Raw genomic sequence first — 27970 nt, 5'->3', positions numbered from 1 at the left:
TTTTTTCATAAATTTTAATTGATTTTAATATTTTTAAAAAGACCGCGCGGTGAGAGTGGGGTATTAACGTTTACACTGTGCCGCTAGATGGCACCCGAGTGATAAACAACCATCAGGTGTTATTTACAAGCCCAGAATAACTTAAAATGTCGTCACGAAAGTGCAAATACGATGCTGATGCATTTTGTTTTATATGTGGTCAATTTATTAAAGTTCGAGACGTGAAATATGAACTAAAGACATCTCACGTTCTCTGTGAAGCCTATGAAGCATATTTTGACTGTCCTGTACGGAATCAAGATAAGCCATGGGCTCCACATGTTGCTTGTAGTTATTGTAAAAGGTGTTTGGAAGGTAAGCAATTTTTATTTAATTAAGCGATGAATCCAAAATAATAGACATATTAATTTTTATTTTTATATTTTTAGGTTGGTATCGAGGTGAGAAAAGGTCTATGAAATTTGCAATACCAAGGATTTGGCGAGAACCAAAAGACCATATTACTGACTGCTACTTTTGTATGGTGAATCCGAGTAAAAGACGTAGAGGTAAAAATGCAAAACCTATTGAATATCCTGACCTCGAATCTTCTTCTGCTCCAATTGCTCACGACCTGACACGACCAGTACCTGAGCCACCAAAAAAATTATAGCAGAAAAGTAGCTCATCTTTTAGTTCTTATAAAAGTAATTCCGATAAGGAGTTTTTGACTACACCTGAACAACCAAAACACTATCTCATTACTTCAGAAGATTTTAACGATCTAATTAGAGATTTAAATTTGCCAAAAAATAAAGCAGAGCTTCTAGGCTCTCGGTTAAAACAGTGGAATTTGCTTCATGATGTTAAGATCACGGATCAGCGGACTAGGCATGAAATGTTTGCAACGTTTTTCACGAAGGAAGATGGACTTTGTTTTTGTAATGACATTAAAGGTATGTTTGAAGCAATTGGCATACCCTGTGTCCCTAGCGAATGGCGTTTATTCATTGACAGCTCTACAAAAAGTTTAAAAGCAATTCTATTGCACAACGGAAATAAATTTCCGTCTCTTCCAATTGCTCACTCAGTACATCTTAAAGAAAATTATGAAAGTGTCAAAATTTTGCTTGATCCTGTAAAGTATCGTGAGTATAACTGGGAGCTGATTGGAGATTTTAAAATGGTGGGATTTTTAATGGGGCTACAGGGTGGATATACAAAGTATCCGTGTTATTTGTGCTTGTGGGATAGCAGAGCGGATTCTAAACACTATATTCAACGGTCATGGCCTGTAAGAACAGAATTGTGTGTCGGAAAACAGAACGTCAAATTTGAGCCGATTGTTGAAGCGGAAAAAGTGTTAATGCCGCCTTTGCACATTAAGTTAGGGTTGATGAAACAATTTGTTAAAAAACTGGATGAAACTTCAGAAGCTTTTGGATACTTAAAAAATTTTTTTCCGAAGTTATCGGAAGCAAAGGTTAAAGCTGGGGTTTTTGTTGGTCCGCAAATAAGACAGATTTTCGCCGATGAAAATTTTCCAACGTTGCTGAATCGTACTCAAAAAGCAAGTTGGAACAGTTTTAAAGCAGTAGTTTCTGGATTTTTAGGAAATAATAAAGCTGAAAACTACGAAAAGTTGGTTGAGGATATGCTTACAAATTTTAAGGCCATGGGCTGCAGGATGTCATTAAAAGTACATATGTTGCATGCTCATTTGGATAAATTTAAAAACAATATGGGAGCCTATTCCGAAGAGCAAGGAAAACGTTTCCATCAGGACATCATGAATTTTGAACAACGCTATCAAGGCCATTACAATGAAAACATGATGGGCGACTATATTTGGGGTTTATTGAGAGAAAGTAGCTATGAACATAAAAGAAAAAGTAAAAGTGTGCACTTTTAAGTTATTTTCCACTTTTCTGTAAGCTAATTTGATAGTAAAACTTAATAAAAATAATAAACATTTTTATTTTAATAGTTTTATTTTCAATCAAAAATTAAAATCCGAGATTTTTAAAAATTTCGTTCAATCAGTCTTCTAAGCACAAAAGCAAAGTTTTTCATGCCATATATTTTTTTTCCGTCTTATTACGACCTAAACTACCGAAATTTAATGCTTTGCAATCAAGGTCAAATTTCATGTTGACCCGTGTTATTAAAGAAATTTAATATAAACACTGTAAGCGATTGCAGCTTCCCGAGTACCTATTTTGCTAGAGTAACGTCCATGTCAAAGTAGATAAAAAAATGCATGAAGACTATAGAGAAATGGTAGGTTTGGTTCTCTTCTCTGCTTTATCTGTCAAACAAAATACTTCCTGACATTAGCTTTCACGTAGGCTATTGTCCAATGCATCAAAACCGTCCAAATTTACATGATTTAAGCAATGTTTAGGCCCCTGCTAGCTGAGTTTCTCCGTTTGATGTGAACTTGGATGTTTGCTCTTATTGACTGCAGATTGAGTTATTAACATGCCTAACACTCGAAGAACACCACCAAAACTAGGCCCAAAAACCTAGGCCCATTCGGATCCAAATACGGCAACCCCGACTGGTCGTGTCCACCGTGAGAACATTAATGTCAAGAGATCGCAGAAAAGTTAGAGTATTGGAATACTACACGTGAAGAAAATATCACAAAGCTGCTGAAGCAACAAAATGCTCTGTTAAATAAACTCGTTTCTGAGGTCACTGAGTTGAAGTCTTAAAATTCAGAACTGAAACGTCTTTTGTGGAAATTGAAAAATCTATGGGATTTATCAACACTCAATATGAAGAGATCACTAGAAAAGTCGCAGACATGGAGCAAGAGCGTAAAATACTGGTTGAGAGCATGGCTGTCCTGGAGAATAAATTCAAAGACCAGCAACTCAGTACCAGAAATGCCTGTATTGAGATCCAAAATATACCAGTCAAAGAGAAGGAGTCTCACCTGGATTTACACAAAATAGTCTCAAGCATTGGTATCACCATAGGCCTACACACCGCCACCACAGACATTCGCGATCTTCGCAGCTTACCAGGAAAGCCAGGTGCTAATAGGACAATAGTTGCGGAATTTATTCGGGTCGACCACAAATTGAACTTTATCAAGGCTTCGAAGGAATTTAACAAAAAGCGAACCAATCCAGAAAAGCTAAATACTGAGCTGATTGGCCTACCCGGAGGTCCCAAGCCAATATATGTAGCAGAATACTTACCATTGCATACGAAGACGCTCTTATTCGCTAGCCGCGCTTTCGCAAAGGAAAATAAATTTTAATTGTTTTTCCTGCTGTAGTTTGATGAACTCCACTGAATTCTCCAGCTGCTATTTGCATACTTCCAGTTGCATAGAATCTTAATGTAAGTACTTGGTTCATTGGTGATAATGCGTTATTCCTGAAATAATAAAAATCGTTATATAATTGTCTGGAATATAATGAGTTAGTTATAATAGCAAGCAATTAAAAACATGCAATGAAATTTTTTTTTATTTTTTTTTATTAGGCTCACAATACACATCACAAGCTAAAGATACATAAAAAAACACAAATAAAAAGAAACAAAATCTGACTTGCAACATAAGTTATGTGCGCACGACAAAACAAGACATATAGTGCTGAATTTGTATAACAATGTTCCTTACAATTATGACAAAACAACACAATAACAAAAACTAATCTAACGAATAATGTAAGGAAAAAAAAATAAAAATTCACAATATAATACATTAAACAATTATATTAACCTACCTATTAATAAAGTGGAGGATGCCCTTGAACATTTTTCTAAACGAAACTAACCTACAAGTAAAAATATCTAACTCAGGTGACGACCTTGCCAGTTCGTTATAGGTACGACACATTCGGGTAATGGGATTATAGTAAGATATATTGTTTTTGTAAATTAGCAATGCAAACAAATTGTTTTGGTTGACCCTCCGAGCACTAAATTTAATGTTTAGTGAAATCTGAGATAACAGTTCAGGCGAATCCAACAGAGAGTGAATTATCTTATATAAGTATATCAGATCAGTGCACGTACGTCGATCTTCTAGTGACTGCATGTTATACTTTAATAGTCTTTGCTCGTATTTATGTTCAGAGCGGCCTGGTTGTATACGATAACTTAATAACCTTAAACACTTCATTTGCACACGCTCAATAGTGTTAATGTGCACTCTGTAATTAGGGGATCATATTGGACTGCCGTATTCCAATACACTTCTCACTAAACTGAAGTACAGATACAAAACACTCCGAGGATTCTTAAAATCTTTTGTTGATCTCAATACAAACCCCAACAACTTATTTGCCCTAGAAGTAATCTGTTCATAGTGTTCCCTAAATGAAAGTTTTTCATCGAAGTAGATACCCAAATCTTTAACTATGAATAGTCTTTTTAGTGTCTCGCCCTCAATTGTGTATGTATGAATAATTTTATGTTTTTTATTAATGAACGTAATTATGGAACATTTATTTATGTTCAAATGCATGTGATTGACCTTGCACCATTCCGATACAATGTCCAAATCTTTTTGTAAGGCGAGACAATCGGATGTCTGGGAGATAACATTATAGACCTTTAGATCGTCGGCATACAAAAGACAACTGCAAGATAATTTCTCAATCAAATCATTAATAAAAATAATAAAAAGGAGGGGTCCTAAGTGGGATCCCTGGGGAACACCAGAACTAACCTGCACCGGAGCAGAAACAAAACCCTTCAATGCCACCAGTTGACTTCGATTTTCCAGATACGAACAAATCCATCGATACAAATTTCCATGAACACCGTATGAAAACAACTTGCGACAAAGTAATCGATGACAAACTTTATCAAAAGCCTTAGAGAAATCCGTATAGATAGAATCAACCTGTCCTCTGGTGGCAAAAGCTTGACACAGGTAATGCTTATACTCCAGGAGATTGGAAATCGTAGATCGGTTCTTAACAAAACCATGCTGCCGGCTAGAGATCAATGGTTTCATATGGTTGTAAAGATAAACATATACTAACGACTCAAACAGTTTAGCAAAACACGACAATATACTAATGGGTCTATAATTTTCACAGCAAGATTTATCACCACTTTTGTGTATAGGAATAATGTGCGCAGTTTTCCAATAACTTGGAAAAGTACCAGATCTAAGAGAACTATTAAAAATAATGTTAAGCGGAACAGAAAGTTCCTTTCCACATGTCTTAATAAAAGAAGGAGGAAGTTTATCGGGGCCCGGACCCTTCTTTCCATCTAACTGTTTAATTTTCCGTTGTATGTCACTCTCACTTATTGAAACTTGCGTTAGTATGGAAGAAATATGGTTATCGATTTCCGTGCAGCTATGATTGAGAAAATCATCCTGATTGTGATCATTAACAAAAACAGAGCCGAAATACCGTGAAAACAGTTCACTTATTGACTGACCGTTAGAAGCGGAGTCGCCAGCATAAGTAACCACGTTTGGTATAGAAACGTGACCTTTCCTGTTGTTAATAAATCTCCAAAATGCATTAGTGTCCTTCTGTAAAGATTCTTCTGTACTTGCAATGTATCTTTTATAGCACTCTTTGGTCAACATTTTGCAACGATGACGTAACATTGAAAACACATCATAATCACGTGGATTTCCAAATTTTTTGTACATTTTATGATACTTATTTTTTTCTATTATACAATTAATTAGAGGTTTACTAAACCAAACAGGGTAAGTATTATATTTATACGAGGTCAAAGGTGTATGGCGAGCAATTATTTCGAATAACATATCATAAAATATTTGTGTATTTTTATTAATATCCGATGACGATGATAAAAGCATGCTCCAATCCATGAAACGTAGGTCATTTTTTATTTTATTGTAATCACATTTGTTAAAATTTAATTGTTTATTATTGCATTTTGCCAAACTTCTTGAGACTGGCTGGGCTGATAAGCTTATTATGATCGCTGGATGATACTTATCCAACCTACTCATTGATTCTACATCACCAACTTTAACATTAATAAGATTTGAGAGCACTAAGTCTAAAATGCGGTCGATATTATTTTGTATGTAATTAAACTGTATTAAGTTACAAGAAATCATAAACTCTTCCAGTAAGCAGAGTTTCCCACTGGTACAAGGCTGATCTCCGGCACAAATATTAGGTTTTGAGGGAGAAGCAACACGCATGGCTGAGATGTAATCTGGTTGGTTAAAATCTCCCAATAACAAATAGTCGTCATCAGGATGATCGTTCAAGATTATTTTCTGACAATTAGAATAAAATTCATTCAGCTTATCATAATTTAAATCTGGAGGCAAATAACACACGCATATGTTAAGATGCGACGAAGATCCTTTCATAAACAGAGTTACCCAGACATCCTCCATATTACTATCCCAAGATGCCTGACGAATAACCTCAAATTTTTTCTGGACTGCTATTAAAACACCACCTCCCTCAATTTTATGAGAGGAGGAATCCACACGATCTCTCCTAAAGACAGCATAACGCGAGTCGAACACTTCTCCGTCAAACACTGACTTATTAAGATTCGTTTCCGTCAGGCATACTACATCGTAATTATTGGTAAGTAGATTCAAACGAAAGTCTACAAGCTTACTGCGCATCCTATTTACATTCTGGTAATATATTGAAAGCATAATTAAAATTATGTTAATATTAAAGCTATACACTAATTAATTATTAATAAAGATATAACTACTTAACTAAATACTTAATAATCAATATAACAGAAGTTTTTAAAGAAAGAAAAAAAAAAAAAAATTAAATACAATAGCACAATTATTTGCAATTACTCGTTTCTCAGTTTATTAATAATTTCAATATTTTTAATATGAACTGCGGGACATTTCTCGTCCTTTCGAATATAAATTTGACCAAAACGAACCCAAACAAATTTATAATTTTTCTCTTTGCTCAGTTTTCTAGCCATGCTATGAAGTTCCTTAGCCTCAGGAGAAAGATGCTCAGATACATAAATCCTTGAAACCGCGCATGTTAAGCCGACGTGAGCGGTTCCAAGCTTATCTTTTGAATTAGACTTGTTATACCTAGTAACCGCAGATAGAACCTCATCACGAAGACGCTGGGATGACAGTGAGATTAGTATATTTCTTGGCCTTCTCGAGTCAGGATTCATTTTAGCAACTCGACGACAAGATTTGATATCTGCATCAGATATGTTGACACTCAAACACTCACAAAGTTTTTTAAATAAGTGATTAAGGTTCTCATGATTATTCTCCGGAACTTCGTGAATCTCAATATTGAGGTCTCGAGAAATTTTCTCCACCATAGAAACTCGATTCTGAAGCCTGTGTAAAGATTCCCCGGTTTTATTAAGTTGTAGTCTGAGTAACTCGATTTCTTTTTCCTTATCACAAATTTTGGATCGGATACTTTTCTGCTCAGCAGACATGAAATCCGTCGTTTGCGAGAAATCCACTCTCAAGCCCTCAACAGCACGATTAACCTCCTGAGACACCATCTCTGTGATATCCTTCCTAAGCGAGGATCGCAAATGAGTCATGAACGAAGAGCCAGGCGCTAGTTTCATATCGAGAAGCTGCCCTATGCTCTCCAAGGTCACTTGTCCGCTGATCGATTCCATGTCCGAGGAAGCATCCACTGCAGTCGAGTCGTAGGAAGTAAAAGAGGAAGAAGCATTGACAGTGTTATTCAAATCAGGACGTTTGTGGATCGGAGTATTGCAGTTAGTTTTACGTTTCGTAACGTTTTGACAAGAAGGACAGCTTAAAGACGCAATTTGCTTAGCGCTTAATTGTTTCCTTGAAGCGGGAGCAATATTCAGGCAATCAAAGCAGTATTCTGAAGCACATTTATTGCACTTAAATTTTTCCTTGCATAATTTTGTAGTGCAACCCTCACAATGCATTGTTAAATGTTTCCCAAATATAGCTCAATAAGCAATTGATGCAAAATGTTCAAGCAAGTAGCACAAATAAATAAGCAGTAAGATGCATAATTTTAGTTATTGTACGTCATTGCACCGCAGTCCGTCGACCGGATCACACAATCGCCACGCGCAGGCTCCAGAGTTCGAACACTACACGCCGCGCACTTTTTGTGTAAGAATTAGGACGAAGAATAAGTCCAACACACTCACAGTTTGTTCCAAATTCACAGTCAGCCAACAAAAGCATCAATCCGAAAGCGAGAGATCCGATACTTTTCAAAATGGCCGCGAAGCTAAATGGCCGTAGACCCAAGCAGAAACGAGAGGGCCCGAGTTTGAAGACTAAGGCCCCACACAACAGACACAAACTCTAAACTTTAATAACACTAAACAATTTAATTACATTAATATAAACTACGAGCAGCAAACTACACACGTCCACTTAGCACGACAACTAGTGGGCGAAAAAAAAATGATGAAAAAAAAATACAGAAATCTACAACAAAATTATATAATCTGTGTTTACACACACATATACACAGGTTATATAATTTTTTAGTAATTTACCTATTCATTTGGAAAGGAATTTATTAAGTATTCGATTTCGATATAATTAAAATAATGTTTACCGTGAAGTAGAACGACGAACATGGTTTTCAATTCACATAAAATAGCTTGTGCTACTGTTTTGGGAACACGAAAACGCCGTATGAATTCTATATCGTCCCACTTACACCATTGATTGTTTCTTGTACGAATAACGTACGGTCTACTATAATACATGACGGAGGAGAAACGCCTGTAATGTTTTGAAAAAGTGTGACGGTTATTACTTTCTTTGACGATGACTCATATTTGGGTTTCCGAAACAAAACTTCACGAGAACTTCACTAAAACTGCTTATATTTTACGAGGAGCTTAATAACGTTCTAGAGAGACCTGTACAATGCAATGGCTCGGACACGAATGACTAAGCGCGAGACAGCACGGCCGTATTTATTATAGAGCTTCGTACACGTGAGCGCGTTTACACGTTTTAAACACGTGAGCGTGTTTACGCGTTTTTAAAGTATTGCAATTACAATAAAAGGAACTGTTTAACATCAATTTCTTATCATAGAGTAATTAGTTGATGATCAGTAGGTAAATAGTCATATTTGAGCCGACGTATATATAAATAATTGAAATCATCGATATCGGAATCCGAATCACTATTGTAATATTCTATGTTACTAGTTAATATCAAAAACACCCAAATAAAAATATTTTAATGTTATTGACAATGACATAAATGTGAGACCTATCTAATCCATGAAGGTTGAAACGCCCCCTCTGGAAAGGTTTAATTAAGCTTATTGATAGTTTAAACTGTGTTGGGTCGATGATCTGTCACTGATATTACAAAAGAAACGAAAAGGAAAGAATAAACTGTGTTCTCTAGTTTAAACTACGATAGATATTACGGCCCTAAGTATATTTCCGAACCGAATGTAGCCACGTGATGTCACGGGTGTTTCACGAATATCGTTGCGTTTTGGAAATATTGCACGAAGAATATTAAGCAAAAAGTGACGTTTTGATAAAAAAAAAAACTATTGAATGATAATAAATCTTAAACATAATACTATAGTTATGTTTTTATAGCAATAAGGATTACGAAAAAAAACCTGTCCTTATCGGAATCTTACGGATAGTCCATATTCTCGTTCTAACGTGAGAACGAGATCGATCGCGCAATCCTTCGGTCATTTATATTAAATAGATCAGATACAACATACGAACTGTGACCGAAATTATTGAATCTTTTTAACCCGATCACTATACAAATGGGTCACGATCGACCCGGGTCATGGAAAACAATTGAGTGACACAGGTTTATATGGTAATATACTGTCAAACGCTCTGACGTCAAGCATTGTAAATTTTACAAATTTTATTTTAGCCTTCGAGTGAATGTGTGTTTTAACTGAATAATGTCCGAATTCATAGAATTAGTTAGAAAATACCTATGCTTATTAAATGCGAAAGATAATTCTTATAAAAATATAACAATCTTTCATTCGTCCTCCTGATGCTCCCTGCAGATCCAACCATCGTTGTCTTGTTATTCCCTTCCCACAAATCCAATTTCTATTCTCACTCCTTTACTGTGCACGCGGTCAGATTATGGAATTCGTTGCTGGCTGACATCCGAGTTTGCAAGTCTGTTTCTGTTTTTAAATGCAAGGTCAAACAATTCTATTTCTCATCAACCGAATGATCATTGTTCTATACTCTTCGTATATACTGTGTTACTTATAATATTTTGTATTCAAGTTTAACAATATTTCCTATGTGTATGTGCATTACTATAATGTTTGGGGGTTGTTTGCTTCCCGCTTCCGTAGGTTTAACCCGCGATTCCCTACAAGTGACCCCTGGGTGGTGCTAAACGGGAGCCGAATACATAATCGGTGGTAGGACTTGTCCGACTGGCTGGCGACCACCCTCCAATTAGAGTCCGCCGCCAAATTGCCAAGCTGTGTTCCGGCGTGTGGGTTGGAGAGCCAGTTTTATTCCTTCCCTTTTCTCTTCCTTGTTGGGGGTGAATCTTGGCGATACCTGGAACATGCGGAGCAGACATGCGTGTGAGCTCGCGGGACGTGATTGTTTGACGGGGGTATAGAGAGACCCAGTGAAACGGTGTTCGCCGCCGCCCGCCGGTCAGTTGGGGACCTGAACCCCGGTGTCACTACTAAACTCCGCCCCGGGAAGCTGTCCCGCTAACCGGTGTAAAATCCTGTCGTGCGGTCGTCGTGCCGGAGTCGGAGACCGGAGTGGATCCCGGCGATCGCACGCAGGGTGGACTGGGGGCCCTTCCATGCCCTGCGTCAGTCTCTCACGCAACCCGTGGTCGAGCACGTACTGTGTTCCGCGCTTTATTCAGGTGTTGTCATGATTTCGCCTCGAACTTCCTACCCCACCTAATCCCACTCTCCAAAAAAAATATGACAGTTCGAAAAAGAAAAAGGGTTTTGTCGGCGATGCCCTATTCCACATTTAATGTGGATTTCAGCAATGTAAGGGGCCTACATAGCAACCTCGACGCCGTACACCACCATCTTGAGACGGCGCAGTCTGCCCTCCTTTTTCTGACGGAGACGCAAATATCTGCTCCGGAGGATACTTCGTACCTTGAATACCCCGGCTACGTATTGGAGCACAACTTCCTGCGTAAAGCCGGGGTGTGTGTATTCGTCCGGGCTGATGTCTGTTGTCGCCGTCTACGAGGCCTCGAACAACGGGACTTGTCCCTCTTGTGGCTGCGCGTAGCCCACCCGTGTCCCAAAAATTGAGGGGCACGAGCCTTCTCTGTTGGACCTTCTGCTGCCCACTGATCCAGCCGGATACAGTGTGGTGGTCGACGCTCCGCTTGGATCGTCTGATCACTGCCTTATCCTTGCTGCCACACCACTCTCTCGTCCTAGTCGTCGAACGACGATCAGGTATCGAAGAGTTTGGCAGTATTTGTCAGCAGATTGGAATGGATTGCGTGAATTTTACGCATCCTACCCATGGGGGAGGTTCTGCTTTTCCTCTGCTGATCCTGACGTCTGTGCGGACCGTCTTAAAGACGTAATGCTCCAGGGGATGAAATTGTTTATCCCCTTCTCTGAAGTGCCCGTTGGGGGTAGCAGCAAACCCTGGTATAAAAATGCCAGCAGGGATGCTGCACACCTCAAGCGGTTCGCATACGTTGCATGGGATGATGCCAGGAGGCGTCGGGATCCTAACATCTCAGAGGAAAGGCGGAAATATAAAGCCGCTTCCAGGTCCTACAAAAACGCCAGGGCGAAATCGGAGCACGTTGCTAGAATTGGCGAGCGACTGAAGAGCTATCCCTCTGGGAGCCGTGCTTTTTGGTCGCTCGCCAAAGCTGCAGAAGAAACTTTTGCAGGTCTAGTCTCCCACCACTACGTAAGTCCGATGACAGTCTGGCCCATAGTGCGAAAGAGAAGGCTGACCTTCTGGTCAAACTCTTCGCCTCGAACTCGACTGTGGACGACGGGGGTGTCACACCACCGAACATCCCCCGGTGTTATAGCTCCCTGCCGGAGATCTGCTTCAGTGTGCAGTCAGGCGGGAGCTCCGACATCTGGACGTCCATAAGTCGAGTGGGCCAGACGGCGTCCCTACAATTGTTCTGAAAACGTGCGCCCCTGAGCTGACGCCTGCGCTAACGCGTTTGTATCGCCTCTCTTATTGCGCTAACAGGGTTCCGTCTTCATAGAAGACCGCGCACGTCCACCCTATCCCCAAGAAGGGTGACTGGTTGGACCCATCGAGCTATAGGCCTATTCGCGATAACTTCCTCGCTTTCCAAGGTGATGGAGCGAATAATAAATATACAACTCCTGAAGTATCTTGAAGATCGCCAGCTGATCAGTGACCGACAGTACGGTTTCCGTCATGATCCGATCTTTTTGTATACCTTACTCACAGGTGGGCTGAAGCCTTGGAAAGCAAGGGTGAGGCTCTTGCTGTTAGCCTTGATATCGCGAAGGCCTTCGACAGGGTCTGGTATAGGGCACTTCTGTCGAAGCTACCATTTTACGGAATCCCCGAGGGTCTCTGCAAGTGGATCGCTAGCTTTTGGATGGGCGGAGCATCACGGTCGTTGTAGATGGTGACTGTTCTGATACTATGACCATTAACGCTGGCGTTCCACAAGGTTCGGTTCTCTCCCCCACGCTTTTCATCCTGTATATCAATGACATGCTGTCTATTGATGGCATGCATTGCTATGCGGATGACAGCACGGGGAATGCGCGATATATCGGCCATCAGTCTCTCTCGGAGTGTGGTACAAGAGAGACGATCAAAACTTGTGTCTGAAGTGGAGAACTCTCTGGGGCGAGTCTCCGAATGGGGTGAATTGATCTTGGTTCAATTCAACCCGTTAAAGACACAAGTTTGCGCGTTCACTGCGAAGAAGGACCCATTTGTTATAGCGCCGCAATTCCAAGGAGTATCCCTGAAACCTTTCGAGAGTATTGGGATACTTGGGGTCGACATTTCGAGCGATGTCCAGTTTCGGAGTCATCTGGAAAGCAAAGGCAAGTTGACGTCCATAATGCTGGGAGTCCTCAACAGAGCGAAGCGGTACTTCACGCCTGGACAAAGGCTTTTGCTTTATAAAGCACAAGTCCGGCCTCGCGTGGAGTACTGCTCGCATTTCTGGGTCGGGACTCCCAAATACCAGCTTCTTCCATGACTCCATACAGAGGAGGGCCGTTCGGATTGTCGATAATCCCATTCTCACGGATCGTTTGGAACCTCTGGGTCTGCGGAGGGACTTCGGTTCCCTCTGTATTTTGTACCGTATGTTCCATGGGGAGTGCTCTGAGGAATTGTTCGAGATGATACCGGCACCGCCCGTCACCGGAGTAGAGTTCATCCATACTACCTGGAGCCACTGCGGTCATCCACAGTGCGTTTCCAGAGGTCTTTTTTGCCACGTACCATCCGGCTATGGAATGAGCTCCCCTCCACAGTGTTTCCCGAGCGCTATGACATGTCCTTCTTCAAACGAGGCTTGTGGAGAGTATTAAACGGTAGGCAGCGACTTGTTTCTGCCTCTGGCATTGCTGAAGCCATGGGCGACGGTAACCACTCACCATCAGGTGGGCCGTATGCTCGTCTGCCTACACAAGGGCAATAAAAAAAATAGTGGATCAGAATATTTTTGCAACAAGAAGTTTTTTCTGTAGTTCTTCTTGCTATAGTCGACCAATGTTACCATGTTGCAATTCACCATCATTGATGTCGTTAGCTACGGGCGTTATAGTGATAATAGCATATTCGAGAACTCAATGTCTTATTGCCAATATATCCACGGAAAACATCTGCTGCCAGATAAACCTCATCCATGCACCGAGGAGCCCGAAAAACGCGCCTAAAGAAGTATAACTTAAAAAAATCGACTATCCATCGTAGTAGTACATCCCATCACAAAATACATCTATGGCGTTACGTTAAAAAGTCATAATGTCAACCGCGGCATCTTTCAAGAGTGAAATGAAACGTTACGGAATCCGTCACCCGCACCATGTTATAGCGCACATAAATATAAAAATGAGCTTACTTGTTAAAGCTTATTTGACATTTAATATTGTAGAAAATCCAGAATTTAAAAAAATTGTGCTTATTCTTAATCCTAACTATGATACTCCTTTAAGAATAACTATATCTAAAAACGACGATCGACGATTTTGACGAAGCATGTTGCTGATAACTTTATTTCTGTAATCTGACGAAGCATGTTGCGGATAATAACATGTACTTTTAGGTTAGGTGTTCTTTTTTTTAATAATCTAAAAATTATATTAGGCAGTTGTATAGTCAAGTCAAAAATAACGTTCAAAATAAATTAGATGAAGCACCAGCGGTTTGCTTAACTACCGATGGATGGACCTCTTTGACCAACCAAAGCTATTTCGCAATAACAGTTCATTTCATTGATGATAAATATGAAGAGTAACAATCATATTTAATTGGTTGCATTCCTTATGATAGCCGACATACGGCTTTAAATCTCGCTGCTTTTATGATCAATAAATGGAAATTATATGATAGAATCTCAGCAATCGTAACAGGTAATGCAGCTAACATCGTAGCTACAGTGAAACAAACACAATGGCGACACTTTCCATGTTTGCCCACGCAACAAATTTAGTAGTTCAAGATAGCCTCAATTACATTGATCGTTAATTAAAAAAAGTGAAGACAATTGTGGAATATCTTAAAAGCAGCAGTTCTATCGAGACTTCGCGAAATGAAATCCCAGTTAAATGTTCCACAATTTAAATTAAAGCAAGACTGTCCCACAAGATGGAACTCTGTTTACGATATGCTTTACAGAATAAACGTGGTGAAAGATGCTGTAGTCAACACACTTGTAATAGAGAACCCATGCATAAATACTATAAATGCCCACAACTGAAAAGTTATTAACCACGCTCTGAATATTTTAATTATACTGGGTGTTAGGAGACCGCTCCCGAAAAGTGCACAGCAAGGTTTGGTACCTACCTAGCGATCATGACCGCCGGTGACTTTTCTGCCGTTGGTTATTACACCAGCAACAACGTGTCCCTGGTTTCATTTACCAGAAACGGGCTGTGGAACCGAAGAAATACACACGTGTATTCCGAGGTGAACCCGCAGCACGCTGTTCTACGAACCGGGTACCAAACCCGATGGTCGGTTAACGTACGGGCAGGTTTATTTAAGGATTGCATACTAGGGCCAGTGTTTCTGCCACAGCGACTTGACGGACAGCTATATTTAAACTTTATAAATGAACAATTTGGTGGACATTTTAGACGACCTATCGTTGGCTGAATATCGCCGCACATGGTTTGAGCATGATAGTGCACCTCCACATGTTGTAAGGTTCGTCCGTGAGCGCCTCACCGAGATATTTAATGATCGCTGGATCGGCAGACTAGGCCAAACGCTTGGCAACCTCGCTCACCCGATCTGACTCCGTTAGACTTCTTTCTGTAAGGGTATGTGAAAGAAATGGTTTTTAATCGTAAGTGTGATAGTGTTAACCAAATGCGTCAAAGGATCGAGAATGTTTTCGACAAACTACGTGCGAACTGTGTCGAAGACCCCACGTTGATGCCCTGCCTGCATAAGCATGTGGTGGGAAACTATACGGAGAGGAATACGCCTGTTTATGCAGTGTTTCTCGATCTTTCGAAGGCTTTCGACCTAGTCAGGTACGACTTGTTGTGGGGTAAGTTGAGGCAGACGGGCGTACCGGGACCTTACGTGGACTTGTTCTCCCATTGGTACGAGTATCAGACCAATCAGGTAAGATGGTCAAACACACTTTCGGAGGAGTACAGGTTGGAATGCGGGGTGAGGCAGGGGGGCTTAACCTCACCGGCGCTTTTCAACCTGTATATTAATGAGTTGATCGAGGCACTCGGTGAGGCACGTGTCGGCTGCTCGATTGATGGTCACTGTGTGAACAGCATCAGTTACGCTGACGACATGGTGCTGTTGAGCCCATCGATCGGTGCTCTCCGGCGGTTGTTGTCCATCTGTGAGAGGTACGCGGAATCTCACGGGCTCCGCTATAATGTTAAAAAAAGTGAACTGCTCGTCTTTAAGGCAGCAAAGACAAAACCGAGTTATGTGCCACCAGTGACGCTCGGAGGTACTCCACTGAAGAGGGTTACTGAGTTCAAATACCTTGGCCATATTGTAACTGAGCACCTTAAAGATGATGCAGATATTGAAAGGGAACGGAGAGCGTTGGCTGTCCGCTGCAGTATGCTGACCCGCAGGTTCTACCGTTGTACCGCACAGGTTAAGGTAACCTTGTTCAAGGCGTTTTGCCAGTCCTTATATACCTGTACCCTGTGGGTTCGATATGCGCGGCGGGCATACAATGCTCTCCGCGTGCAATATAATAATGCTTTCAGGATGTTGTTGGGGCTCCCGCGGTACTGTAGCGCATCAGGTATGTTTGCGGATGCTCACGTGGATGATTTTTCATCAATCATCCGCAAACGAACGGCCTCACTGATGCGTGGGGTTCGTGCGAGTACTAATAATATCCTGATGGTTATAGGTAATAAACCCCAATGTGCTGTTTTGAGACACTGGGTTCATATACATACCCATATACCAGGTGCCTCAAAGCAGCGCAGATTTATGAATTAAATGTTTAAATGTTTTAATTGCTAATTTTAATTTTAATTTTAATTTTACTAACATAGTTCTAAGTATTATTCAACTTACAACATATGGACTTAAGAGGGTCTGAATTAAATGAATTTTATTTTTTATTTTTTATTTTTATAAGGAGACGCAACGCCGAGCTCAAATCTGCCTCAAAATGAATGGGGCACAATTTGAGCCGCATCTTATAAGGCCACGGAGGATTAAGATCGGTAAGCTGTTTCATACCAATTTTTTTATTAAATATTTTTTTACTGAACTGATCTGAATAGATCTTAAATAACTGAATACATCTAAATAATAAACATAATTACACGATGGATTAAAAAGCACGAATCCATTCTTGTTAAAAATTCATTTAATAGTATTTTATTCATTAGCGGGGAATCGAACTCCGTATAGTTTATTCAACCGGTGAAAGAAAGAAACCGGAAATTCTATCCGCTTTGTTTAGCAGTTTCAACAAATGAGAAGCAAGAAGACTTTGAAATGGTTTTTAGGGGTTTAAAGGAGAAGATTGACTGTTTGTTTGACCTCGATTTCAAACCAAAAGTACTAGTGAGTGATACAGCTCCAGCAATTAAAAATGCTTTCTTGGAAGTATTTGGTTTTGATACCACGGTACGCATGTGTTGGGCGCACGCCATAAAAAATATTAAGAAAAAAGTCGAGCAAACGGTGGATAAAAAAAACAGAAAAGACATTCTGCAGGATATATATGCTTTACATGACGCATCGTCACAGGAAATTTTCAATGCTGCATCACAAGCTTTTATTGTGAAACATGCTTCAAAGACTTCATTTATAAAATATTTCGAACAAGAATGGCTGATCAAAAATCCTAACTGGTTCTTAGGAGCAGCGGCAGCTCCTTCACCGACTACTAACAATGCTTTGGAAGCTTTCAACAAATCAATCAAAGATCATAACACGATGCGGGAACGCTTTCCCTTATCACGATTCCTTACTGTGGCAAGTGAGATGGTTACACAGTAGTCTAATGATATCAATGAAAATTCATTCCCAGAAACTCATAATATTGAATTAAAAGAATGGACAGAAGGATATTGTTGGGCAAAACAGAATGTTAAAGTAAAGACTTTAATATCTGATTGTAATAAAAAAGTATATTTAGTACCTAATGAAGAAGTTAAGGCTACGGGCATGACAAATCATGAATCATGGCATACATTTGATGAGTTCAAAGAAAAAACTTCGCATTTTGGAAAACCGAATTACCTAATGCAGGATGGAAGCAAGGCACATGTACTTGTCCTCAATTCTTTAAAATATACATCTGTAAACATATATTGGGTCTAACCATACGGCTAAAACTAACCACTCCACCTTTAGAGGGAAAACTGATTCCGATTGGACTCAAAAGAAAACGTGGGCGCCCTACTAAATCAAAGCCTTTTTTTTTTTTTTTTCGGGTAGAAGGCCGAACCTCCTACGAGGTCCCCGCGCAAAAGGGGCGCGCGGGGTATGTGAGACTACTAAATCAAAGCCTTTTTTTTTTTTTTCGGGTAGAGGGCCGAACCTCCTACGAGGTCCCCGCGCAAAAGGGGCGCGCGGGGTATGTGAGACTCAACGATCTGCATGGTGTTGTGAGCAGACCGCGGGCCCAAGGATTTTAGGACCCACCCACTAAACGACTCCCCTGCACTCTTACGCCCGACGTCCGATCCCCTCCGAGATATGAACCCGGATGAGGTAGGGGGGCTACCGCGGTCAACACTACAACCAGACGGCGCGACTCACCCCAAGGACGCCCAGCCGACGGAGCCTTCGAGGCGAATCGAAGGCTCTGAAACGTCGGCCGTCTCGGTACGGCAGCCCGTCGGGCCGCCCAGACGGTGCCGCTGGTGTCCCGGAATACCCCGCTGGACCAGAACCAGCCTGCCGGGTCGGGACGCGATACACCGTCGACCGGTCGCTCTATTCACTCCACGGCAGCGCGCTAGAGTGCTGGTAGCGCGCCGCGCGGCCTCACCCCCTCAGGTCGCCCCTTGACTTTCACCGGGGGGAGGCCGCTACCTACAGGGGCCGGGACGTACGGGCGTATTCCCGCCTCCGGCCCCCGGCTCGACGGCGACGGATCGGTGCGGAAAGGGAAGAGCTCTCCCTCTCTCGCTCCGCCGCCTCCTTCTGCGAGATGGTGGACTCGCAAAAGTCGAGCATCGTCTTCCGGGACGCGTCGCTGCCGAGCATCGTAGCCACGACGTGCGGCAGCGAGAGGTCCTCACCTATGACCGCGACGAGGGCGGCGCGTTGCTCGACTAAATCAAAGCCTGCACTAATATTGCAATAGCTTTTTTTGTTAGTTGTAGTACTTTTTATCTACCTTGATATAGCTTCTTTCATTTATAATGTTTCATAAATAAATAAAGATAATTGTTCTACTTTTGTGCCTTTTACTGTTTACCAATAAAAAAATAATAATAATAATAATAGTCTTCTTCTTCTTCTTCTAAGTCGTGTCACTCTTGACAGAGTGGTCGTGATCGTCATGTAGTGTTGGAAGGAGCAGACTTTATGCCTCTCACGATGTCGCGCCATCTCTCCCTGCTCGAGGCCATTCTACTGCACTCATTTAGGGGACCTCCCACTGCAGTATTAATTTGGTCGGTCCACCGCATTGGTGGCCTCCCGCGCGGTCTTGTACCATCAACGCTTCCCTGTACAACGAGGCGTTCTATGGACCGGCTATCTCGTCGCGAAACGTGTCCGAAGAAATTCACCATTCGAGACTGTACTATACCAGATAGACGCTGCTTGATGCCGAGTTCCTGAAGTATCGAGACATTTGTACGGAAGTCGGTCCACGAAACTCCAAGCATTCTTCTCCAGCACCACATTTCCAGAGCGTCTATTTTCTTCCTTTCCACGTCTCGCACGGTCCACGTCTCAGCAGCGTATAGAAATATAGAGAATATTAGTGTTCTAACGAGCCTGATCTATGTGGTTTTGGTTATGTTTCTATTTCTCCATACTTTCCTCAGCCCATCCATCGCCGACCTCGTGACAGCCATGCGCCTTCTGATTTCGTCCATGCATCCGCCATTATTTGAGATTAACGCCCCAAGGTATATGTAGGACTGGACCACGTCGCAACCCGCTATTTGAGTCACGTCCGGCGAGTTATTCATAGCGCGATCAACAATCATCACCTTGGTCTTACTGCGGTTAATCTTTAATCCAAACTCAAGGCTCACACGTTCCATCCTCGACAGTAACTCCCCCAAGCATTGCGCATCAGTTGCAAACAAAGTAGTATCATCCGCGTATCGCAAGTTTGCAATCCTATACCCCCCAATTGCTACACCATCTGTCCAGTTCTCCAAAGTGATGCGCATTATGATCTCTGTGTACGCATTGAATAAGAGCGGCGATACAATGCAACCTTGGCGAATCCCAGCACTTGGATGGAAGTTACCAGAGAGAACGTCATCCGCGCGCACCGAGGCCGTACCATTCTCATATAAGCGTCTCAGTAGGTGCACAAGATGTGTCGGTGTCCTCAGATCCAGTAAGGTCTTCCACAAAACAGGCCATTTCACCGAGTCAAACGCTTTGGAGAAGTCAACAAAACAAATGTATGTCGGCCTGTTGAATTCTCTTGCTTTCTCAATTATCTGACGTACGATGAAAATTCCCTAGTCCCGAGGCGAAAAAGTTCCCGAGCGCCTTTCCCCCTCACGAAACCGGCCTGTTCCAGAGCAATCTCTTTGGACAGATAGGTTTTTAATCGCTCATTCAGAATATGTAACATAATTTTGCTAGAATGTGATGTAAGAGCAATTAGACGATAGTTGTTACATTTCTTCGTAGAGCCCTTTTTATGCAGGGTAGTAAACACGGTATGTGTCCATTCCGACGGCCAAACTCCCGTCCGCCATATCCTGTTGCATATCTTATGAAATATGTGGTCACCGCGTTCTCCTAAGGCTTTTATTGTTTCAATAGGAATTGCATCTCTACCAGTCGCTTTCCTGTTTTTGAGGTGTTTTATAGCAGCCCTAACTTCAGACAGGAGAATGCTTGGCTCCAAGTCCTCGTCGTTTGGGTCTGTACTTGTAAATTGCCGTGACTGTGGATCCAGGAATAACGATTGACAGTAACTCTTCCATGTTTCAGAGATTTAATAATAGTATAGACCAATAATATTTTTTGCATGCCGCAATTTGCATTATTTAGACCTTATAAAATGTCGCAAAGAGTATGTTTTTTATAACTATGTGCATATTTTATTCTCATCTCAGTTAATTTTATAAAAAATCTCATTGTATAATATATAAAGGCCTATTCTCTACTTTATATTCGCCGCCAAGTTGTCGCCTAACAATAAATTCAGTTGCTTCACCAAAAAATCACTGCCAATTTAAATTTAAATAAAGCGAATATAGCGAATAGAATACAATATAAAGTTGCTACTTTATACTTAAAATGCTATTTTACTGTAGCTGCCTAACCCATTATTTTTGCTACCCGTTTTAATTATTTTTAAAATCCTAAACGAGATTAGTTTGTCGCCGCGTTAAATACATGCCAAAGAAAAATAAAAGATCCCCTACTGCATGCAGTAGATGCATTAGAAAAAGTTTAAACGCAGCACTTTTCAAATGCTATTAATGATGAATTTTATCTTTTTGGACAAACTATAGCTCAACAAGTACGGCAACTTCCTCTTGAAATAGCTCCGGAAACAGAGGAAATGATTTTGTCAACAGTCCGAAAGCAACGAATCAAAATAGCAAAACGACAGACATCAATTCAACAAGTTCGCCTTTCAGCTTTATCCTCGGAATCGAATACCTTGGCTTCCACCAGTGATAACAGGTGTACTAATAGACAACGAGTATTTTTATGATGAGGACTAAGACGTACTCGCACGGGCTGTAGTAGCAGCAAGCATTCATGATACTTCTGTGCCGAAATCCGAATTGAGTTATGACAATATTAATTTTTATATTAAATACCCTAAGTCGTTGATTATTTGTAGCTACTACTACCAAATAAAAATAAAAATAATTTGTTTACCTCAATTAAGTTTTTTAATTCTTCGTAGACTGCATCCAGGCTCTCAGGCACAAATTTCGATATACTACATGATGGCACCCTGAATTCGTATGTTAAAGACTTAAAACTATTTCCAGATGCTAAAAAGCGCAGCGTAATTAGAGGTTTAAGTTTTGCTGGTAACGCTTCTCGACATAGGTATCGTGTCTTGTTTAGATATTTTGTTGGATACTCTTGTCAGTAAAATATTAAAATTATCTTCACTCCTTCGAAAATAGTTTTTATAGCTCTCAGGATATTCATCTGTTAATTCAGAGACTAACTTCATTGCACCTAAATGCCTTGTTGTTAACTATCCTCTAATCCACTAACGTCTTTTTTTTCTTGCTAATCTTTTTTATGGTTATACTTCCTTCTCCTCGAGTCGTGCTCCTCATGTCTGAGGGTCGTGACCACCATCACCCATGAGCTTCAATCTTAGGATCTTTTTCCACTTTCCCCTGTCCACGGCGTCATGCAGCGCGCTGTACACTGTACTGTCCAAAGCGGTGCGGATCTGATCGGACCAACGAGTATGGCTGCGGCCTCTAGATCTGTTGCCTTCAACTTTCCCTGTGATCATAAGTTTTTCCAGGTTATCGCCGTCTTTCCTCGCAATGTGACCAAAATATTCGAGGATCCGCTTCAGACATACAGTAGACAGTCTGATTTTGATGCCCATATATATATATATATATGTGTATAATATATACCCAATTAGTCGAAAGAGTGCAACGTGGGCACTATCCGACTTCAGTGATGGTTTGGTGGGGTATTAGCTATGAAGGAGTGACTGAGTCATACTTTTGTGAAAAAGGTATCAAAACATCGGCACAAGTATATCAAGATACCATTCTTGAGAAGGCTGTGAAGCCCCATGTTCAATAATCAAGAATGGTCCTTCCAGCAAGACTCGGCGCCAGGTCATAAAGCGCTGTCTACGCAGTCTTGGTTGGAAACGAACGTTTCGGACTTCATCAGAGCTGAAGACTGGCCGTCGTCTAGTCCCGATCTTAATCCGCTGGATTATGATATATGGTCAGTTTTAGAGAGTACGGCTTGTTCTAAACGCCATGATAATTTGGAGTCCCTAAAACAATCCGTACGATTGGCAGTGAAAATTTTTCCCATGACAAGAGTGCGTGTTTCTATTAATAACTGGCCTCAACGTTTAAAGGACTGTATTGCAGCCAATGGAGACCACTTCGAATAAGCTTTTTATACTTTAAATTGTTTTATATTTATGTATTAAACTAACACACTGTAAAAGTAATAAATGTTATTTGCAATAGAAATTTTATTTTTTCCTTTGTAACAGTATTTATGGCCAGACTAAGTATATAAGCATTTCTTTAGCTATATTGAATATAGCAAAATATAGCTTTGATACTGAAGTCGCAGTGGTTACTGCTATTCAGTGAATTTAGCGACACTCAAGACGAAAGTACTTTCACATATATCGAAACTACTTTTGTGAAACTGAGTTCAACATACATGAAACTAATTTCTTAATGTAAATTCCGCATAAAGTGTCTTGAGCACATAACACTATATTAGGTGGGACACCATTCGTCCCCTCGACGAGTTACATCGATCCATTTTTTTTTTCTTTCGGGCCATTCAGGAAACTTTTATCATGTAATATTTAATAGTAAAGCTTTAAATGTTTGTGGCTTCAACAGAAAAAAAAAACAAATAAATGTCGACTTATGAATCACAACACTATCAATACACGTGCAGATTTAGACAATGACAACTATTGTAATTTACATGATGAATGAAAGGGATATTTCAAAAATACATCAACGGGTGCTTTGATATTATTAATTTTTACATTTCGGCCCCAGTATAAGCTGAAATCTGGTTTATTTGAAAAACGTCAACATAATAAAAGTACAATGTAAAGGGCATTAAATGATGAAAACGCGCAAGGTATTTTAACACAACTTGATACATACAAAATTCTGTTGATGAATTTGAAAACTAATCACAAAAATACACAGACAAAATTGATTGACACACCAAGATTTAACGGATTTTTAGGACTATGTATCGAAAGTGTAAAATTTTTATATAATGATTTGATAAACAATGCTGGCGCTGTTGTTCATTAATTAATAAACAAACTGGAATGTAATACATGCGTTAAGGTCTTAATATCCTTGGATAAACAAAAAAACAACTTGATATATGCAAGAAATACGAGAGGATTGCTGTTCGCTTCCAGTATGGTTACTAAAATTTTTAGACGATCTGAGCAAGGCATACGAAGCTCAATAAATTCAACTCAAGGTTGTAAAATATTATATAAAGATAAAAAAACCTTTTGTAACACAAACATTGAGTAGTTTTGTTGGTGAAAGTATTTTTCCTGATATAATAAATCACCAATTTTATCACGAAAATTGTAATCATGTTATTGATTTAACACAGTGACGCGGAAAAATACATAGATATAAGACAACTTTACTTATCAAGGAAGACAGGTCCTAAGAATTCTGTAAGGCGAATTTTCACTAGGCGGATTCATTTTATAAATCAGTAAAATATACTTACATAATTTTTTTATACACATTTTATTTATTTTTAATAAACATTGGATAATTTAGAATGAATTTATTTATTATTTATTACTAATAATAAAACTAAAACATCAATGATCCAGATCATCCTATCATAATCTATCAACAATTTAAATCTGTCCCATCACTTTGGTTCGATGCATTATAAGTAATAGATTAATAGAGATTGCTGTTTAATCTGTAATATAAAATTACAGACTATTATAATAGTTAAAAGGATTGTATATAGTAAATAATAGTGATAGTATGCCCTACTCTTATTCCCGACCAACAGTCTATCACATAATTTGTACAGAGTATGAAACCAATTGGACCTCGTCGGGCTGAAATAGTTCACGAGCAATTATTAAAAATGATTGCAAAAACCTACCACCCATTTTCTATTGTTGATGAGCGCGAGTTTAAATAATTACTAATAATGCTGTACCCTAGATATTCTAGATTTTTCTTGCCAACAAGAAAAACAATTTCGGAGGACCTATTACATAAGCTTTACCGAAACGAACTGGAAAAAGCGAAGGTAAGTAGAAGTAGCCACCGCTTCGGGTGTATGTCTAACCACAGATGCGTGGACCTCCATAAATAATGAGTATTTTATTGCTTTTTTTTTATGTTTGAATAATTACTGGTGGCCTGAAGGCCTTTCCAGTTTCACCAGGACAGGTGGGCGAGCAAAGGCTCAGCCAGGAGGGGTGGGATTTGCTAACAACTGCCCGAGCGGCTCCGAAGGAGACCTAACAGCTCAAGAGCAGCTGCTTCGCGAATGAATCTACTACCGGATCGGAATCGCGACCCGCTGAGAAGATCCGGCTAGAAACTCAGCGAGCTGATGCATGGGTTAGGTTGCACGTCGACCTCTTTGTCGAGTTCGACGAGTACGGTTACCGGGGTCCCTAAGCCTGCTCCTAGTATTAGAGCTGAAGGCGTCTAATGCAAAAGTTGGATGGTGACTGGCTCCTGCATGATCAGGATTCCGGGAGTAATCAGCGGCGGCCACGATAAGGCGATTATCATGACGCATACATAGCCTTATCGAAGTACCGTTCCGACGCTGACTTCATGTATTTCAGAATTGATTCGAGGCCCAGGTCGTCGTGTAGGTCAACGTTTTTCACGAACCACGGAGCCCCGACAGCTAACCTGCAAAAGCGGGATTGTAGGGATTGGAGGGTGTCTATGTGTGTGCGGGCCGCGTGAGCGAACACTACACTCGCGTAAGTCATGACGGGCCTTATGCAAGTTTTGTAAAGTGTCACCTTGTTCCGAAGAGACATTTTACTCCGCGTACAGATCATGGGGTAGAGTTTACCGAGAATAAACGCGGCACGATCACGGACTGATTTTATGTGCGGGCGGAATGTCATGGATGCATCCAGGGTAACGCCCAGGTACTTGACCTTCCTGGCCCAAGGTATGGGTTGTCTAAAGAGAGTAATCGGGGGTGTGAGATTCCTCCTCCTAATCCGGGAGAAAATCCGTGTGGAGCTTCCCCTCTGAAATAGCACCGCAGTACTTTTCGCTGGGTTGATGTTTATGCGCCATTTTCGGAACCACTGTCCTAGGGTTAGGGCTGCGCTCTGAAGCTTCTCCGCGATTATGGACTTGTTTCTACTGGAATAGTAAACAGTCGTGTCGTCGGCGATGCCAACATCACGATGAGTTGGACGGGTAGAAGTTTAATAACGCGGTTGGATATACCGTCGGAACCGGGAGCCTTGCGGGGACGTAGGTCTTTGATCAAGTCTTTAACTTCCATCGGGGTGACGGGTGGTAACGCATCCGAGGATGGCAAGGAGGCTCTGCGTTCTACCTCACTGTCTATTAATTCTACATGAACAGGGTCCACGGATTGAGTGCTGGGCGTGCACTGGGTTTGCAATGTATCGGCCAGCAGCTCTGCTTTTTCGTCATCATCGAACGCCGCGAGTCGGCCTGAGGGGCCTACGAGGGGGGGCATTTTATTGCTATAACAACGCACTACATACGGCAAGAAGAGAAAGCACTACAATTAAAATCCACGATGTTAGGTTGCGTACAATATGCCGACAGAACCACAGCTGCCATTCTTGCTGAATATATGAGTAGTGTAATGCGATATTGGGGTATTGTGGATTTGCCCACATCATCAATCTTTGTGCCCAATCAGCACTTGTAGAGATTGGAGACACTACCATACGTAAAAGTCGTTGAGTATTTTAAGAGGAGCTCGCTCGCCTCAGCAAAGTTAAAAGAAGTTCGAGGCAATTAAATGTTCCGCAGCTCAAGCTAAAATAAGATATCGTGACGCGCTGGAATCTATTTACGATATGTTTAGGCGTTTAATATTGGTAAAAAACACAGTTACGGCAACTCTTGCTCTTCCGAAGGCAGACATAATGCTGAGTGCAATGATTGGGCGACCATCGAAGCTGCAGTTCCCATTTTAAAAGTTTTTTATGATGTTACAATAGAAACAAGCGCCGAAAAAAATGTAACTTTGTCAAAATGATGAATGAATGAAATGATCCCCTTGTGCCGCATAATCTCAACGTCCATCCACAAAATATAAAGTGAATTAAATGATCAGACTATACCATCAATATCAAAACTAGTTCAAAAATTAAACGCAGAATTCGATGGTAGGTTTAATTTCATTGAACACTCAGTGTAACATACGGAGGCATCATTATTGGATCCCCGATTTAAAGATAGAGGTTTCCGTAATAAAGGCGCCGCTAAAAAAGCAATTACTAACCTCAAATTGAAAGTTGGACGTAGCTGCCCTCGGCAAGTAAGCGTACCACAGACGCTGGTAGAGGATATGATTGAGACCCAACCATCTTCAAGCCAGACTTCCTTACACCATCTTCAAGTCAAATCCTACAGCAGCTGGCATCGTGGAATTCGAAAAGTAGCTCTAAGAGCCTCTTTTAAAAACGGACCAGCGACCCGAAATTCTGGGGCTATTTTACAAAGATAAACGAAAAGTTTTCCAAGTGTTCGTTGTGTAAAGACGATGATCCAAGAGCGAAGGTGAGAACATCTTTAAAAAATTACTTTGAAAGGAGCACCGCTTATGATAGTGATTCTAAAACTAAGATAAATTTAGACAGAATGTAATACACGCATGATTACAGTTGATATGGAACCCTTGCGTAAGGGAGAACACAAAGGATTTCGTGAGTTCGTGAAAGCTCTTGATAATAAATACGAAATTCCTGATACTTCAACTTTAAAAAATAAATTGTTATCAGAATACTAAGAAGGACTAAAACAGAAGCTTTTATCAGCATTAGTTGAGGCTAAGCACGTTAGTGTAACTACTGGTCTGTGGACATCAATTTCTAACGAAGGCATAATGGCTATAATATGTCATTTTTTCTGTTTATATCGTCTAGTGGCGCCTTTATTGGAAACTATAAAAGTATAAGGAAATCCATACGGCTGAAAAAATTGCTCAGGTTTTGAATATTGTTTTAACTAAGTGGAATATTCGAATAAAACGTGAAGCACTAACTACTGACAACGCACGAAATATGATAAAAGCTGTAGATAAACTTCAAATTTGTCATATTCCATGCTTCGCACACACACTTATCCCTTAAATGCATAAAGTAGTAAAACTGCAACATACCATTCAAACGACCATAAAATTATTAGTATGAGTTCAATGCATGCTGTTGCAGGATTATTACTATCATGGTGATATATTTAATCGA

At 40.6% G+C, this 27970-nt stretch overlaps 3 protein-coding genes across 3 annotated transcripts; 2 read left to right on the top strand and 1 right to left on the bottom strand.

The window, feature by feature from the left end:
- The first annotated feature begins 18 nt into the window (after nucleotides 1-18).
- Nucleotides 19-15421, top strand: LOC114251769 (uncharacterized). The gene is made up of 4 exons (XM_089727890.1): nucleotides 19-354; nucleotides 429-548; nucleotides 1593-1871; nucleotides 15261-15421. Exons 1-4 carry the CDS (start codon nucleotides 147-149, stop codon nucleotides 15419-15421), a joined length of 768 nt encoding a protein of 255 aa, XP_089584016.1. The 5' UTR covers nucleotides 19-146.
- Nucleotides 1952-23397, bottom strand: LOC114243411 (uncharacterized). Its single transcript, XM_089732335.1, has 3 exons — nucleotides 8526-23397; nucleotides 3189-3369; nucleotides 1952-2287 (listed from the first exon to the last, which is right to left on the bottom strand). The coding sequence occupies exon 1, from the start codon at nucleotides 22370-22372 to the stop codon at nucleotides 22085-22087; it is 288 nt and encodes a 95-aa protein (XP_089588461.1). The 5' UTR covers nucleotides 22373-23397; the 3' UTR covers nucleotides 1952-2287; nucleotides 3189-3369; nucleotides 8526-22084.
- LOC149503560 (uncharacterized) lies at nucleotides 16790-17628 on the top strand. Its single transcript, XM_089727743.1, has 2 exons — nucleotides 16790-16844; nucleotides 17054-17628. Exons 1-2 carry the CDS (start codon nucleotides 16790-16792, stop codon nucleotides 17626-17628), a joined length of 630 nt encoding a protein of 209 aa, XP_089583869.1.
- Nucleotides 23398-27970: the final 4573 nt, after the last annotated feature.

The sequence above is a fragment of the Bombyx mandarina genome, chromosome 01, assembly GCF_030267445.1.
Source record: "Bombyx mandarina strain Sakado chromosome 01, ASM3026744v2".
NCBI classification, from domain to species: Eukaryota; Metazoa; Arthropoda; class Insecta; order Lepidoptera; family Bombycidae; genus Bombyx; species Bombyx mandarina.
Note: the sequence above shows the minus strand (reverse complement) of the source record. Positions and strands in the feature narration are given on the sequence as shown.

What these genes read in the sequence shown, in the direction of transcription:
- LOC114251769 (XM_089727890.1), top strand. Translation starts at nt 147, where the DNA reads ATGTCGTCACGAAAGTGCAAATACGATGCTGATGCATTTTGTTTTATA. An exon ending in TTGTAAAAGGTGTTTGGAAG is followed by an intron (nt 355 to 428) that starts GTAAGCAATTTT and finishes TTATATTTTTAG; the next exon opens with GTTGGTATCGAGGTGAGAAA. An exon ending in TCCGAGTAAAAGACGTAGAG is followed by an intron (nt 549 to 1,592) that starts GTAAAAATGCAA and finishes CTGGATTTTTAG; the next exon opens with GAAATAATAAAGCTGAAAAC.
- LOC149503560 (XM_089727743.1), top strand. Translation starts at nt 16,790, where the DNA reads ATGAATGGGGCACAATTTGAGCCGCATCTTATAAGGCCACGGAGGATT. An exon ending in GCCACGGAGGATTAAGATCG is followed by an intron (nt 16,845 to 17,053) that starts GTAAGCTGTTTC and finishes AACCGGTGAAAG; the next exon opens with AAAGAAACCGGAAATTCTAT.
- LOC114243411 (XM_089732335.1), bottom strand. Translation starts at nt 22,372, where the DNA reads ATGGGCATCAAAATCAGACTGTCTACTGTATGTCTGAAGCGGATCCTC.